Genomic DNA, 17,289 nt, shown 5'->3' with positions numbered 1-17,289 from the left:
GGTTCATCAGCCGCACAATGCTGTCAGCTGCTAAACGTTTACGAGTGGGGTAAAACTTTTTGGCCAAAATGTTGTATTTTGTTGTGTATGTGCTCAGACCAAAATCCATCCTAACCAACATTCATGTTTTTGCAGGTCACTAAATTTCAATGTCCATTGAAGCAATGTACTTCTAGTAGAAACATTTCCCGGTATTACTGAGATCCCGGCATCCCTAAATGGGGCTCAAAAGTTTGGGCTGATACCCTAAACTCGACTGCCCGTTTACTTGAGTTCCTCAGGGACACGTTACAGCCTTCGAAATTTCAACTGCATTGTGCAAATACTGACCACCACTTCGGTGTCACGTATCACCTATTCGTGAATTTTCCGCTGTATAGGACCAGCAACAAGCAGCCATTCTTTTAGGATAACTTGGAATTGAGTAATCCAGTAAGAAAACTTGTGTCTTCCATATACATCATGGGGGCCCCATCAATGAGGCTTTCAGTGTGGTGTTGTTTTACTCACCAACCTGATGGCACGGTTTCAAATTTTCTGTTTCTCAAGGTCGTTGGCGCGTTCTTCGTCTGTGGTATGCCGCGAGCCCGTGGAACGAGGCGTGGTCGCAGACGGTGCTACCTGCAAGAAAAACGGAGGAGCGATGAACAGAACGTCAGTGATGAAGATGCCGTGCCGTCTCAGAATGATGTTAGTTAACGCTTTTTGCTCCCTCAGTTTTGCATTTGAAATCAGTTTTTGTTAGTAGTAGGCGTATTTCTCTCAGGTTTCTTTTCCGAAGAAGTACCATCACTCGCTAAAATGTGCCTTTCACGGAGGATCTTTTGATTCCGAAGCTAGCGGTCACTGAAGTTCTGCGATTAGTCCACTGAGTTTGCTGGTATTGTTTGCGTCGATTAATGGTTGGAAACGTTTCCTGCACTATCACATCTGCCCTTTACAAGCCTTCTTATGTCTATAATTTGGTATACGCGACCATGCATGCGTTTTTATTCTGTACCTGGCTAGTCGTGACTGCACATGTAATGCTTGACTGTACTCGTAAGCCGTGCCTGTGCTGTGAAATGTGAAGTTAATGCTTGGATATTTAAGGCGATAGCAGTGTTTGCCAACTGGCCTCACTTACGGACATCGAGGTAGCTCAGTGGCTGACGTGCGAACTTACTAAATGGTGGTTCGAACCCAGTCTCCTCATCTGTCTAGGCTTGGCCAACCTGTCAGTATCTCATACCTCGTGCTTCCTTCGGGTTGAGTGTCGGATAGGCACCGAAATAGTGTTGCAGCCGAACGATGACGCCGAAAACGAACTTCAGTGAAGCTAAAGAGCCACATATACAAAACAACTGTAAGAGCTACTTTGCCCTGTTGTTACGAGAATTGGTCCTTCCGACCCGAAGACCTTAATCATCTTCAACTGTTTGACCGCCGGTGTCTCTGCAGCATAGCAAGACTTGGCCGAATGCAGCAAGTACGGTGCGAAATGGTGCGCAAGCGGCGCTTGGTAACAAATACGAATAGTTAAGATAGGATGGAGTCCCAGTGGCGCGCATGCCTTCATTTCTTTACCGGATTGTCTAAAGAGTTTGCTCGTCATTGTGCGCGGGGTATATGTCAAGTGAGGTTCACAATGATGCTGTGTCAGTCCCTCTGGGAGCGCCCTACTTACACGTGATCTTTATTGTTATCGTCACTGACAGCAACACCAGCTGAGAAAACGTGTTTTGCTGTTGTACAGCCATGTCAATAAAGCCTTATAACAGAAAGAAGGAAATGGGTAATTTGGGGGGCTCAGGATAGCCCTGAAAAACATCGGAGGCGCCTACACTTTCAACACTAAGCCAAAAAGTCTGGATAAAAACGGAGACCATGAACGTCACAGACATCGGTTAGCCGGCATGTCGTGCATTGTCCCGAGCCAAGAACAGGGAGGGTCATGTGCACCCCATCTGGGACGCGAACAGCACCAACAACACCTAAATCTTTCGTAATATCCTTATTTTCCTTCTGCCATGTCAGGTTAGAACACATTCGCATTAAGTCTCTACCAATTCTCCTTAGAGCTCTTTTCCCATGATATATAATCGCTATTATATACTACTGGTCTGTTGTTATTGACGGTCACGTCTGTGATTTCCCACTGACTTGTTGAAGAATCCCTCATGAAACACTTTTTAATAGCCAAACGATCTGGATGCCATCTCATGGTGTGCAGGCGTCCGTTCGCTCATAATATCACCCATTCGGCCCAGTACGGCTAATTTGGTAACTTCGTAGCTGCTTATGGGACGTGTGGATGCGACGCTTCGACATGTTCTTACCTTGACGAAGAAAACTGAACCCACTTCTGCTGAGTCCCTTTCCCAGCGGTTCGCAACAATGTGCACATAATATACACGAGTATTTAGTCAGCTTCATTAATGTTCACAAAGTTTAGATTTGACTTCGGCTGGTAGAGCAGAAAATTGTTACTATTCGTATTCTATAAAAGTGTTTATCCCCGGTTTCGTGGGAATTGGCTGGAGAATTCCGGTCCATTCGGGAACGAGTGCTGTCTCGCTCTGTGGTTGGGATTTAGACCCAAACGCTTTTGTTACCGACCTTACTAATCCTGCCTGGTGTTGGATGCCGCCACAGTGACCCACGAATATAGTTGGTGCATGCATACATACGAACGGTTTCACGCCACGTCAGCCGTCATTTTCGGGAGTCAGGAAAGTCATTCTTTTCTGTAACGAGCAATAACTTTCGGGCATTCCTTTTCCTTCCGCCATCCTCGTGACGTCAATCACTTGTCAAATCTCACATCTTGACTTGGAGTGGCCGTTTGATGTTATCCTGCTAACCAACCTGTCGTGTGCTTTGCCGTCATGGGGTCATTATTCTTGCTGTCTTACAAGCTTGGCATTAGGCAACGCACTGTACTTGGCGGTACAATGTCCTTGACTTGTTAATAACCTCGTTTTCGGGCGTTCCAACGTAGCTTCTAATCAGTCACTTAACGACTAGAGCGTGAACGTTATATACCATTGTTGTGTATGACTTTTCCTCTTGGTTAAATCGTAACTGCAAGTTATATTCTCGTTCCAGGAGACCTCCACTGAAATCGACGACCAGTTAGTGGATGTGAAGCCAAAAGAAATTCCAGGCAACCATGAAGTTCCCATGGACGAGGATGCCGAGGGCGCTGAAGACGAGGAAGAGGATTTTGACGACGAGTTGAACACTCCGACATGTGGTCGTCGCCTTACAGAGGGTGAAATAGACGTGGATGATGCTGACAGTGTGAGTGTGGAGGATGAGCCAGTCGAAGAGGAGGAAGAGACCGACGAAACTCTAACTCCGCCGGAGAAAGCGGCACGAATTTGCCGACTTTCACCAAAGGAAGCAGTTGGCGAGGAGCTCGGAATGTTTGTTTTCCTAGTGACGGCTACTCGCCCGTTGCGTGAGGCTTACGTATGCGTACGAAATTTTGCTGTGAGTCTCTCTATGTTCTCACTATTTAGACATGTACCTGTATGTATTCGGCTGTGGGATCGCTCTGATTCGTTGATGGGGTTTTGATTCAACAGTCATTTCCCAATAGAGGTAAGAGATAAAGACTAGCTTCATCATTATATATTTAGCTTCTACGGCGGGGCAACACGGGTCTGTAAATAATACGCACTACAGTTGCCCATGTTCGATGATTTGCAGCAGCTGGAACTACTATTGTCTAACTGCCATATAACCACGATAAAAGACCGCCCTAGTTAAGAGTAAAAGGAAGGGAAGGAGGGAGGTTCGGTACAAAAAGCCTTATGCTCTTACGGAAGACGAGCAGTAATGAGGCGCCCACGTCACGTAACAGCCTGAAAGTGCCACCGCTGGGATTGATCCAACATTCACTGCGAATCCCGCCTAACGTTTGCCAGACATAGAACAACAGATGAACTGTAGCTAGGCAGCTGAAACGTGACAGCATGCTGGCCATTAAAACCGTCTGAGTGTGACAAAATGCGAGGAAAATCACGCAAACCCCAACCAAGAAGGCGAGAAGATCCCACAACGCTCAGCTTTTCAGCAGCTTCTATTTTGCTTTGCAGTATCACAACTGGCCTTCCGGTAACCTGTCGTCAACGAAAGATCGGAGTAGAAAACGGTGTTTACTTTGGTAGGCAGGCTCGTGTGGTATGTGTCCACCTTCATCTAATGAGTTTCTTTGCTGTGTTGATTCTGATTGATCTTCAGGTAGCTATTTACTCATCAGTTCACAGCGAACACGTCGCAATGAGCTAACACCTGGTGCACTACAAAATGATTGACGATCAATAATTTGAACACGTCCAGAATCCTTAGATCGCAGGTGCAGATTTTCACAACCAGAGAGTAAGGCTGCTCTATACACCGGTCCTTTAGTTTCAAAAGCCCGTTCCTGATGCCATGAATGACGCAGGTTCGAAAATTTCGCCCGCTCCTTGATAGTGTGTTCATTGATTTCTTTTGTGACGGTACAGTCACGGATCATGTAGCTACCCATATGAGCTAACTAACAAGAGTTCTTTTCTCTGAAGTTCCAGAGGGACGCATGGGACGGAAGACTCAACATATCAACATCCGGAAGTAGTTCTTTGCACTTTCAAGGTGCAAAGTGCATAGTGAGACAAGGAGTCACTTCCGAAATTCTGTGTAGACTGTGCGGATTGCGAATCGTCGAGTAGGAAGACAATGTCAATACCACAGTCCAAGTCCACTACTCTTTCTGTAGATATCATTTTGGTATCAAGCTCCTTGATCCTGTGAGATAGGTATTTCATGATGATGCCAGAGACAAACGTAAAACAAAGAGGTTAGAGAGAAAACCTGTTGATACGCGTTGGTCGTAAGAATAGTTTCGGACAGTTCGTTGCAAACCCTTACACAACCAGAAGTGCAGGAGTAAAAAACACAAAGCATGTTGACACAATTTTGCCGATTATATGTGAAACGACTGAGACGTCCTTCAACTCGAGGAAAACCTGAATTGTTGGCAGGTGTTACGTGACGCCGCTTAGGTATTCGACTTAAGGTGTGATCTTAAGTTGTGACTGTACCTGTGGTCAGTGCACCCACTACTCGGACAAAATTCCGCTTGGTTTCCTGGGATTTGTGTTCACGTACCGGGGTTAGGCTTAGTATTATTCGTTCAGACAGGTGGAGGCTAAAGCAGACACTTCGGATATCTTTCTGAATGAAGATGAAGTAACTGATTGATCTCGGTTGTCTGAGATGCGCTTTTTTCCATAGTAAGGTTAAACAATCTAGTTAAAGTGGAGCACAAATATATACCGCCTTTAAGTAACACAAGTGATGGTTCATCTGGACCGGCAGCCCAACGGCTAAGTTGTTGGCCAGAACCACACACGTAAGGTTTCCCACGAAGTCACAGCGCACGCCATGAGTGCGTTCTTGTTGCATACTTATCACAAAAATACGGGTAAGCTCCATCGATTTCCACTGTTTGTATGTGATCGGCTATTCCTTTTTCGTTTTAGAACAATAGTCTCTTTAGATTGGTAGAAACTGAGATTCAGCTTTTTCTTTGATGGTAGGTCCGCACCTTTAGATAAACACTGCCACAGATGTTAAGTGGAGGAACGCACGACATCCAATGAATGCAAGGAGAATTCTAAAAGCGACACGTTAGCTTTTTCAACTTGCACATCTTACCATATGGTTTCAGCGTTTTTACACATATTCATTTGCCTTCCCGTCCAGTGTCTTTTGTGGTCAGAGGACCCGACGATTCAAGTCACAGTCGGCAGACTATCCGATTTTGTGGCTAGTAACCTCTCAGAAGAGAATACTCGGCTAATGTTAGACGCTGGTCTTACCGTCCCACTGCCCAATGGTCCGCATCAACCGCCAGGTTCAACGTCCTCAGCATCCTCGGTCTCCGATGATGCGGGTCGAATTCGGACGAATAAGGATGGTACATCTCGCACCACTTCGCGCCCATCGGCCCTCCCATCCAGTTGGTCACCATGGGGTAGCCCTTCTGCCAAAGCAAACCTTGAAAAAATGTGCTATTATGCTATTCTGTTCCTGGAACGGTACGTCTGACCTGTCACACACTGTCTAATTTTCGAAAATGAATATTTACTTCCACGCGCATCCAATCGCCACTCGGGCTTACGTATGCTGCTCACACAGAGCGAAACTGATAGTCATTTGTCGTAGCAGCAGCATGTCCTGCCAAGTAAAGACAGTTCCACATCTTGCGTATCGGCCCAAAAGAACCTTGGCTACATATTCAGTTGGAGAGCGTTGTAGGCGAGTTATTTCCGCATCTCATGTCATCGCTACATGTTGTTTACATAACCCAGGAGAGACGCGGCAGTTGGTATTTTTTGGGTTTGCGGTGAGTTCCTTCAGTTTTTCTCTTACGGCTATAACAATCATGTTCTCATTCCCATCGATCAGATTGCTCAGATTCGGATCGAGGGAATCTAACGACGGGTTGGGTTTGAACGATAGCTTTCCCGGACAGATGCCTGCGTCTTAACGTCCAAGCTAACTCGGTCTCTCGTCGCTACTCAACTGGTCACCGGATTTGTACAACAACTACTAGGTCCAGCTTGTTGCACTACCAGTTGTGGCGTAACTTTATGAGTAGTTTGAAATCCTCATAGACCTGAGGATCATATGGAATCTTCTTAACATGAGTCACACTATGTGGTTTGCTCCTTCGGTGTTCAGGAGCATGATTACTCATCCCACCATCTCTTAGTCAACTGCAACATTTGCGTTAGTCTACTTCGCCTGCCGTTTTCTGTCGGTTCTCCTTCATTAAATCCGTTGGCCGCTTCAAGTCTTGCCTGGTCTGGTTCTTTTGGAAACAGCTGTACCCCGAAAAACAGCTAGGCTGAAAGAAACTTCTCTCATCTGTATCGATAGTGGATGAGTGTCTGAAGGTGAAGGCACCTCGAAATGATTGTAGTAAGCCAGCACTAAGTCCCATCCCCGTCCACCTTTATTCTTTTCTTCACAATAAGGTTTTCAAATAAATCATGTTTGTATGGCAGTGAAGCATCGATGTTGAACGCTGATGTTATGCTGTTGTTGTTGTTGTTGATGATGATGATTGTGATCAAAGTTCCTGGGGTTTTTCTTCATGTGAATTTGTCACTTAGCCATGCGCCCTTGATTTTGTTTTTTTTTTTACTTTAACAGGATTAACTGTTGTGAAGCCACATTATTGAAGCAGTTAGGTCAGCTTCAGTCTTCATCTTAGGTTCCCCTAAGTACAGATTTCCCAAGCTCTTTGGGTAATTAATCATCATAAATATCAGTGTTGAACAATGGTGCTTCGCTGCCGATTGGCTTGAATAAGACATTTTTTTAAAAAAATAAAAGGATTGAAAGGGTCAATCGCTAGTATCTTGATTCTCGGCACTCGGTCGGACATTCTGAATAGGAACTGACGGACGTAGATTTTTAGCCATACATTGCAGAGTCTTTAATTGACCATAGCAGTCGTCTCATGAACCTTTACCAAGATGTCAGATCGTAACGCTAACACTCAAACCTTTTGTAGCCTCTGTCTACCTTTCGTTTTCGAGCTCATAACAAAAGGTCACCGCAAAATTAGCTTCATAGATCACGTAATTATCGATGAGGTCTTTTTGTTCTAGCTGTTAGATTGTTCTTGACTGTTTATACGCACTTCTTGCTCTGCCTCTGAAGCATAGTTGGTAAAACTGAGACACGCTCCCATGTGTAATTCCTTCTGGAATCTGAGTGAAACCAAGACCATTTAGCAAGATTATGCAGGAGAAACATTTGAGCTGATTGGTTCGCCAGTTTTTCATGGGTGGACACACATACGACCACACCTAAAGGAAGAACATGGTTACTTGGTGTGAATGCCATGAACACAGTCTTCCCACATAACTCAAAAGTGCTGTAGGGCGGATCTGGGATTTTGAAAGTATGAATATCCAGGAAACCGAAGACCCCCCAGGCCACCGTGGTCTCACATTTGCGCATTGCACAGACGCGCTGTTCGAAGTGGGATCAGAGCTGTATGAAAGCGCTGAGTCGGTATGAACACTCGAAGAGCCCGATAGTCGATACAACACGGCATCATCCGGTTTGCTTTCTCAACCTAAATCTGCCACCTTGTCGTGGAGGTCGGCCTTCTGTACTGCAATGATCCTGCGCTCTATATTGGCTAGAAATCAGTTCCTAAAGGTTCATCCATGCCAGAAAGACGAAATAGCAGCTCAACGAAGGACAGTGAATCCCCATACTGCGAGGTGGTTTGGGGATAAAGCCGGCGGCGCATTATTCACTACGGACGAAATGATTTTAAAACCAAAGACACCGATGTTGCTCAAAGGGCAACTGCTGTGTGGAGCCGCATTAGGAGTGAGACAGTAGTGCCTTACTACTTGCAGCCAAGTATGTCAGACTATTGAGTCTCTAGCTCTGGGAAGGGTCCCCGAAGAAAACCTTAACAACCGCTCTCTCGCGATTAGGACTTTTGAGCCACAGGGTCCCCAAACAAAACATTGCATCCTCCCGCTGCCTTGTGGGTCAGACTTCTGAGTTGAAGGCTCCTTCTCTCCTCCCACCCATTGAATGATGCAAAGCGGCCGACCCATCCGCCAGCCCCCCTAGCCATTGTTCCGTGTATAAATCACCACCCAGAAAAATAAACGGAAATAACCACTTACCAACCTCAAAAGATTTGATCCACGTTTCAGCCTTCGGTGTCCGTACTCTCTATGCTGAATTGGACAATAGGCTTATATTGCCGAAACACGCGTGCGGAATCCCACTTCGGTCGCGCCCGTTAGACCGTTTATTACGAGTCCAAACGTTCCATATTTCACTCTGGGTATCTGGCGACCCTGATACAATGGCTCGTGGTATCTGCGGTGTAGTGTCTGTACTCAGCTCTAAGGCTAGAAGCCCTTTAGTGGACTGAATCCCAGTAAACAATCGTCTTTGTACTGTGCGGTTTGGCTCAATTAAGATCAATACTGGTCGATGCGGTACCCGGTGTTCATTTGTCATATCGGGGTATGCCCCAACAGATTTCAGTTCTGGGACTGAGAAGGACGGGCTTTATCAAGGTCTGTGACGACTGCTTCGATCAGCAAGAAGGACGGATGTAGTAGTTCTGGCGACTGAGATGAATGCCCAAGTTGGACGACTAGGCCTGGAAGAAGCATAATTAGGCGGTAGATTTGGAGTCGTTGCTTAGCGTATGCATAGTGAGAGGCGACTGCTTCAGTCGTCTGCAAACCGTGTGTTTTTGGCCAGTACAAACCTCCAGCACATACGCCCACACATACGCCATCAACCGCAAGACTGTCATGGACTCGTTTGGACCATGTGACCATCAGTTACCGATGAGGAGCCTCGATTAAAGACTTTCGTCCTTTCTGGAATACGCAACTTGGCTCTGATTCTGCCATTGTGCAAGCCCAGTTATCACTTCGTTTTCCGTCAGCATTACGCGTACCCAAGCAGAGCAGTTCCATTCGTCAACTTCGGCAAGTTTCAGTACCTCAAGGGTGTCGAGCTCATCTGACTGGAAAGCTACTGGAGTCATGCAGCTATTTGGATGACGAAGATTGCTTGGAGGTTAATGGGAGCGAGTTAAGGAAGTCATGTTCTGAGCTTTCAGAACTGTTTGTCCAAGTCATCTGACACGACTGAATCGACCGGATATTGTCGAGATCATCAGATCTTATTGCTGCCGGAAAGGCTTTGCCAGCAACTAGCGACTGTGACGGCGCACGCAGATCCCTCAAAAACCGGATAATCACGAGCTTGAAGAATGGTTGAGAACGCTGGTGGGCTTCTACGGTTCAGGAGATGGAGAAGGCTCTCGCTGCAGGCAACAGCCGCGCTCCATTTCGAACACCCTGTCAAAAGAAAACCGCTGCAGGCAACAGCCGCGCTCCATTTCGGCCGACTCGAACACCCTGTCAAAAGAAAAAAAATATCGGGGAAATCGTGTGCGAAAAAGATGGAATGGCAATTTACTCACAAAGTTGTCTTGAGCGATGGGCCGAACACTTTCAATAACAGTTTAGCCAGTCTCCTTCGACATAACCGCGGGCCCGAATGGAACGTCGACACCGACGCCAAAAGGCACCTGGCCTCGGATGGTCTCCACTTCGCACTCTTCAGAAGTGGTGGTGTTGTCATGGTGAACAGTCTGACAACCATTCGGAACAAAGGGCTCCGGATAGCTCAGTGGTTAAGGCGCCAGTTTACGGGCTCTAAGGTTCGTTGTTCGAACCCAACGTCAGCATCTTGACTGCACCTGCCTAGGCTTGGACAACCTGGAAGTATCACAGCCCTCGTGCCCCCGTCGGATGGCCTGGCAACTAGGCACCGAAAGAATGCTACAGCTAAACGTTTGGAATGAAAATAGAATGCCAGTCGAATGGAGCTCCTCGGCCATCATCCAAGTTTTCGAAATGGGTGCAAGAACGTCTTGCGAAAACCATCGTTCATCAGCATGGCATCTATTGTGCAGGTTGATCGATTGTCGGGAGAGACATATCCTGGCCGAGGTTGCATCAACCCCGTCTTACATTAGGATGGGTTTTTGAACAGCGCCACTACTTCAAACGTCCCATGTTTCTCGACCTGAAAGCTGTTTTCGACCGTGTCGATCGTCAGAAGTTGGTGGAGTCTGGCGATTAAGGGTGTCCCTTCCAAATTTGTGTACTGTGTGTGTGAACTCCCCTAGACGGGTACGAGTATACGGCAATCTTTCACTCGAATTCACCAAGTCCAGTGGTGAGAGACAAGGTTGCCCTCTCTTATCTCCCCTCAACTTTATTATTAATCTGCTACCTGAAGTTTTTCAGCCTGCTTTTGAAACCTTGAAGTCCGAAAGCTGTCGGGACGCTCACTCGCAGACAGTGGGTATGCGGACGGTATTGCTATCGTTGGTTCAGAGCAGCTACAATCACTGTACGGAAAGTATGCGGTTTTTGCTGTTGATGGTGACCATGAAGGTGATTCAAGCGTGCACCATGAGTTCAATTAGTATCACTTTCGTTCGGGGATGAACTAAGATCTAAGGCATGTCTCACAAACCCAGCGTCTGGCGTGCAAGAATTGTCGTCATTCGTAAACATTGTAAAGAGCCATTTTTCGGATCATATTCGATCAAATTTGTAATTAAAGTGCAATAGGATGTATGCTCAACAATGTTTCGTCAATGATCTATGAAAATTCACACAATGCCTAATCATTCAACTTATCGGCTATAAACCGTGTACCAGGGGTACATTGGTTCCAGGTGCTATGGTTCTGGTCTCCCTCACATGAATGTGGGGGAGCGTGGGAGGTATAGCCAACATTACACTTTGCAGATGTGAAGCGCATACCAAACCATGCGGCAGACTTATTTAGGCTAGTTAAATTAGCATGCATCTGAGGCAAGAAAAGCAATACCGTCCGCATATCCACTGTCTGTGAGCGCTTATTTAGGCTAGTTAAATTAGCATGCATTTGGGTTTGCATCTGAGGCAACAAAAGCAATACCGTCCGCATATCCACTGTTTGTGAGCGAACGTCAAGACAGCTTTCCGGACCTCAAGCTGTCAAAGGCAGGCTGAGAAATTTCAAGCGGATCAATAATAAAGTTGAAGAGAGATGAGAGAATACAGCCTTGTCTCACCACTGGACGTGGTGAACTCGAGTGAAATATTGCCGTATACTCTTACCCGTCTAGGGGAGTTCGCACACAATACACAGATACAAATTTGGAAGGGACACCCTTGATCGCCAGACACCGCCACAGTTTCTGACGATTGACACGGTCAAAAGCAACTTTCAGATCGAGAAAAATGACGTTTGAAGTTGTGGCGCTGTTCAAAAACCCTACCTAGCGTTAAGATGGGGTTGATGCCATCTCGGCCAGGGTAAAACCCAGCTGGATTCTCTTGAATGTCGTTCCTGACAATCAACCTGCGCAACGGGTGCCAAGCTGATGCACGAAATTTCCGCAGGTAAAACCCAGCTGGATTCTCTTGAATGTCGTTCCTGACAATCAACCTGCGCAACGGGTGCCAAGCTGATGCACGATAATTTCCGCATAACGATGTGACATAGTGAGCACCAAATACCGTTCAAATGTTTATAACGATTCTCCCGAGTAGCACCAGGTGATATTTATTGGGTTGTTTCCGATTCACTCCTGAACCGAATTGCCCATAAAAATGTGAAAAAAAGCTGCAGCTCGATTGATGACTTGGTTGCTATTGGTGTTGAAACTAGCACCGAGCTTTTCCATTTTTATCCCGTTCATGGGACCTCGATTTACTGTTTCGATTGTTGTTCAAACTTGCAGTTAAGTTTAGTCACAATATTCCTGATAGAATCGATTTTTTCTGTTTTTTTTTCCCGGACAATTCCTCTCTGATGTGCTTGGTACTTTTTCAAACAGGAAGTTTTATCAGGGCAAGCAAAACTTTCTTCTGTCCGACAGGCCTATCAGTCTTTCTAATCGATCACACTATAACGTTTGGTTGCGTTGGGGAGATTTTGGAGCCCCACTCGATACTTCATATTGCGGGTGAGAAACACTGCTTCATCCTTGTGACAAGGTCCAACATAGGTAGAGTTAAAATTGTCTTCTGGAATCGATGAGCCGATGTTTAACATCTTTCTTACCAGCCTTAGTTTTCTTGCGTTGGTCAGATGTTTACGTTCAGTCTAATTTTCAGAAGCCTGTCCTTGATAGGCAGTTAAAAGTGATGGTGAGGGCGTTCATGTACGTGTGTGGGATATCCAGACCAAGCAAGTGTCTTCCGCGCTCATGACTAGTTGTTTGTGTCCCGGCTATGTTACTGAATCGTACACGATCTTGTGACTTTTGTCCAGATATGATATTGTTTGTTAGCTCCACACCAGCCAAAAGTCCAGAGGCGATGATAGGCTTCCATGGTGAATGGTCTCATTTTGTGATTCCCCCACCCTACTACTCATGATGTTACGGCAGGGTTCACTATATCAATTTCGGAAACCGGGACCCCTTCATATTGTTTAAGTTTGGAAACATTACCCATCAGTCACATCTTCGATTCCTTGTGAGTTTGCACAATGTTCTCATGAATGCCCCCTTGTTATGACATCGGCCAGTGTCCTATTTAGCAGTGGTTTTCTGGTCGACCACTGGATGATCACCACGCTCTATCCTCTTCTTTCAGCTATGGCTACATTAATTTCGGGATGTTCAAGATTCTCGCACCACCGCTCACACATGTCAACCTGTCTCGTCAGACATGCTCGGTTGACCTGATCACAGAATCCACAGCCACCCTTAGACGTACTCCGTCCGAGCGCTCTTTGGTAAGCACACGTCGTTCCGGCAGCACCAGTTCCCTTTCCAATCCAACCCAGTCACTACATGTGATTGTTATTGGTGCCGGTATTTCTGGCCTCATGGCCGCTCGTCAGCTGACCTACTTCGGCGTGAAGGTCACAATTTTGGAATCTCGTGTAAGTATCTTTGTTCATTTAACTGTTTATGTACAGGTTTCGGTAAGGACTTTCGATCTTGGGTATCTTACAATAAACTTTTCAGTAGACCATGGAATGAAAGTTCAACCTCCCATAGGTAGACAGTTCACACAAGTGGATCTTCTACTCTGGAACCAGAAGCAAGGATCTATAACTAGTTTGTCCAACTTGAAGTAGAACGTATGCGGCCTTGAATAAATAGCATATTGTTCGTGGATTACGAGCTGTAGTATTCGTAGTTATCTCCCATTCCTGTACAGCCGAGCCTCTGAGTGGGCTCGGCTCTTGGAAGGGACACCCTTGACAATTTAGAAGTGATGTACCCCCATCCCGAATTTGGACCTTGAGATGTCTTACTCCGTGTAGTTCTCTTGTGCTATCTTGCCTAGCCTCTGTTACCTCAAACGGGCCTTGTGCCTGTTTCTCAATACTGACTGGAGCGGAGCTCCTTGTGAAATATCAATGTCTTGGCGAGAGAGTGAATACCAAGAGTGGTCACTCTAACTATGAACGAAACGCCCCCTGTTTATTCCCATTTTTCTTCCAGGATCGTGTTGGTGGCCGCATTTGGACATTCAGACGAGGAGACTCGTATAGTGAACTGGGCGCTATGGTAGTCACCGGGTTGTGTAAGTTCTTCCGGTTTTCACAGTTTCTGGTGTTGTTTATATCTTGTGTCTCGTCCGTTTTCCACGGTTTTTTGGTTAGAACGGGCTGATAAATCACTGGAACGTAGCCGTCGTTAAATTTTCATAAAGGAAACTACTCACAAGGTTGCTGAAATCTCTTCGACAGCCCACGACTGGTTTCGCCTTTCTTGGGGCTCATCAGGTAGATGCAGTCCCTGAGTTTCCTCCCAACACGATGTTCTACTTGAACCCAGTTGAGTCTCTCGTGAAAACCAAATTGATTTGCAAATGAGTGTATTTCTCAGAAACAGTCCAATTTGGGTTCAAGTAGAACATAAGGTTGACGGAACCTCGGGGACTGCGCCTACCTGTGCTGTCGAAGAGTTTTTAGTAACCTTGTGAGTAGTTTCCTTCATGAAAATATACTGTGATATCTCGAATATCGTGTCAACTGAATAATGAGGTGGCCTCTGTGCAGCATATTCAGTTGTTCAATATCATAAACGAAAAATTCAGTTGAGTCTCTTGTGAAAAACAAATTGATTTGCAAATGAGTGTATTTCTCGATAGCCGTCGTTACTTATTTTGGAAACGAGAGTGACAATGTCCATAAGCTCCGTCATCTAACATCAGTATGCCTGAGACGTCATATACTATCTTTATCCTAACATTATTATTGGTCAAGTCTGATGTCCTGTGATCCGCAATGGCTGAGGTCACATGGACGAAAATATTGCTTTCAGTACGGCCGCCTTTGAACTAGCGCTCGAGGTCGTTAGTTCGGGCGGTGGCAACTATATGCCATTATTTTCATTTGCTACTCATGAGTAGTTGTGCTCGTGTTCAAAGAATGTCAAAAAAGGGAAGTAAAATGAAGCTTGGCGATAGTATGAGGGAAGTACATTCGGCGAAATAGGCCGAGAGTCACTGGGCTGGACGGTCGATCGTACTTTAGTTCGACCGAAGTTTTTTGACATTGCCATACCTCCAGAATGTTAAAATTCAAAGACGAGAGGCGCTGAAGATGTTGGAATTCCATTAGAAGGCGATCGACTAAATTCAATGCGCTATCCAGACCCATGGAGACGAAAACCAGTCTCATTCTTTATGTGTGACTGAGTTTGGGAAGTTCTTTCCAGGTAAAAATGTGTGATCAGTACATCCGTATCTTGAATGAAAGGCCGCTTGTTTTCCTTGAATCTGTTTTCGGAACGAAGCCAAGACAAGGAGAACATCCCAATATCACAGTAGTCTATAGTAACAGAAAAACCAGTAGAAAGGTATTCTTGGAAAATGGGCGTTTCTCTTGTTTTCTAAGGCATCAGAGTGCTTTGTGTGAGGTCTGTTCCCCGAGAAGAGAACATGGTGAAAATCGTTTCGTCGAAAGAGAGGTCATTTTTTCTAAATGAAAGCAATATACATTGAGTACTGACTTTTTCATGGAGCAGCTACACAAACAGTTTCCAAAACTATTGCCTATCAGTGAAACCGTTCTGATTAGCGTTTATCGCCCAGCACCATGTGTACAGAGGGTCCTAAAACAAAGCATTCGGTCCTCACGGGTTTTATTTAACCATTCTATGCTATTACCTACGTTCTGTTGTGCAAGGTCTACACCTAAGTTCCGCTGCTGAGGATCTGTGCTTACCAAATGAAACGAAACGACTCGTTGTTTCAATCGTCTTTTTTTGCGTTTTTTTTGCATTTCACCAGCTGCTAATCCAGTTTCTATTCTGGTCAAACAAATCCCCCTCACATTGGTCCCCATCAATGTGGACTGTTCCCTGTACGATCCACGAGGAATGTTGGTCCCACGTGACGTGGACGAGAAAGTTGAAAAGGAGTTTAACAAACTTTTGGGCACCGCGGCTTTCCTATGCCACACAAAGTCCATGGACTCGATCACCACTGAGACCGGAGAGGAAAAGCTACTGTCCCTGGGCGAGGCGTTGGAAATGCTTATTCGGTTAGTGTACTTTTGCTTATTCAAGTCGAATGCACGGTTTGAAGAAGCAGTGTGTCCTAACATTTATCGAGCGATTGTTTAGAGGTGAACACCATGTGGAAAACATGCCAGTTTTCCCCGTTTGTGTTGTACTTTACGTGTGCATCCCCTTTTGAGGCCAAATTCCGCCTCCCCTCCTATATAACTATGTCCGCTTTGTACGATGTTTTTGTATGATTTTGACCAACATGTCTTTCCAAAGAGCGAATTTCTGCGAATGTGTCCAGTCCATGAAGGGAGAGCGACTGGTGTACTCAACACGTTCTTAACTGACTTAATTGCTCCCTCTCTCTCGTTATTTGCAAATTGCAGGTATCAAGAAAAGCATAAACTTCAGCTAAAAATCACCCATCGCAAACTAATCGTGAAACTTTTGGAACGAAAGAACGAATTATTGGATCAGGTATGTGACATCATTGTTTCTGCTTGCCTATTTGCTATCCATATATGTATACGTACATATAAATCGCTGTGACCCATAATCCCTCATAGTAGTTTACATCAATTAGTTTTCAATAAGGGTTTCCTCCTTTAAGTGAAGTCAATCTATGCTGTAAACCCGGCAAACACTGTGCAATTGTTTCATTCTTACAGGGAATCATCAGCAGTACGCACCTCACAAAACTCCGTGGAGTTTTGGCCCCGCAAACTCGCGGCTAGTAGTTTGGACGTTTAACGGTTCGGTCACGTGTGGCTAATTGGTCACTGATTGGGCATTAATTCACACTTAGGCAGGTTAAAATTAGTCTCCGCTTGATCCATCTTCCCTCAGGAAACAGGAAAACCTCACTGTTGCTACTTTCAAGTACTCGACAGTAATTTCTCAAGCTCTGACTTCCAACCGACTTCGGGGACGTTCATACTGTCCCTTGTTATCCCTATTTTTTTCAAGCATTTGTGAATATCGGTACTTTCAGAGAGACTTCCAGAGGTTAGACACCGCGCTCATATTCGTCCTCCTTTAATTCAACGCCATCGTATTGTTGTTCGTGACCACGATAAGATGTTGACCGTTCGTCTTGACAATCCGTGTTATACTGTCGATCAATCGAAGTGTAACTGATAATGTCGTTTCGTGGTTCTTTCATATGGATAATAGGTTTTTCGTGGTCCCCGCCGAAATTTCAGTCTTATATATATATA

The 17,289-nt window shown here is 45.5% G+C and overlaps 1 protein-coding gene across 1 annotated transcript in view; it reads left to right on the top strand.

Moving 5' to 3' along the window:
- Positions 1-537: 537 nt before the first annotated feature.
- Positions 538-17,289, top strand: part of T265_01693 (hypothetical protein) — a gene marked incomplete at both ends in the record, with an annotated part of 31,843 nt that continues 15,091 nt past the window's right edge. Inside the window, 7 exons of the mRNA XM_009165759.1 lie at positions 538-690; positions 3,088-3,474; positions 5,734-6,068; positions 13,200-13,491; positions 14,060-14,141; positions 15,855-16,107; positions 16,459-16,549. Coding sequence (XP_009164023.1) covers positions 577-690; positions 3,088-3,474; positions 5,734-6,068; positions 13,200-13,491; positions 14,060-14,141; positions 15,855-16,107; positions 16,459-16,549 — 1,554 coding nt within the window. The remainder of the gene's footprint in view (positions 691-3,087; positions 3,475-5,733; positions 6,069-13,199; positions 13,492-14,059; positions 14,142-15,854; positions 16,108-16,458; positions 16,550-17,289) is intronic.

The sequence above is a fragment of the Opisthorchis viverrini genome, assembly GCF_000715545.1.
Source record: "Opisthorchis viverrini unplaced genomic scaffold opera_v5_18, whole genome shotgun sequence".
Classification (NCBI taxonomy): Eukaryota; Metazoa; Platyhelminthes; class Trematoda; order Opisthorchiida; family Opisthorchiidae; genus Opisthorchis; species Opisthorchis viverrini.
The sequence above is the reverse complement of the archived record's forward strand: the minus strand, read 5'-3'. Positions and strand labels throughout refer to the sequence as shown.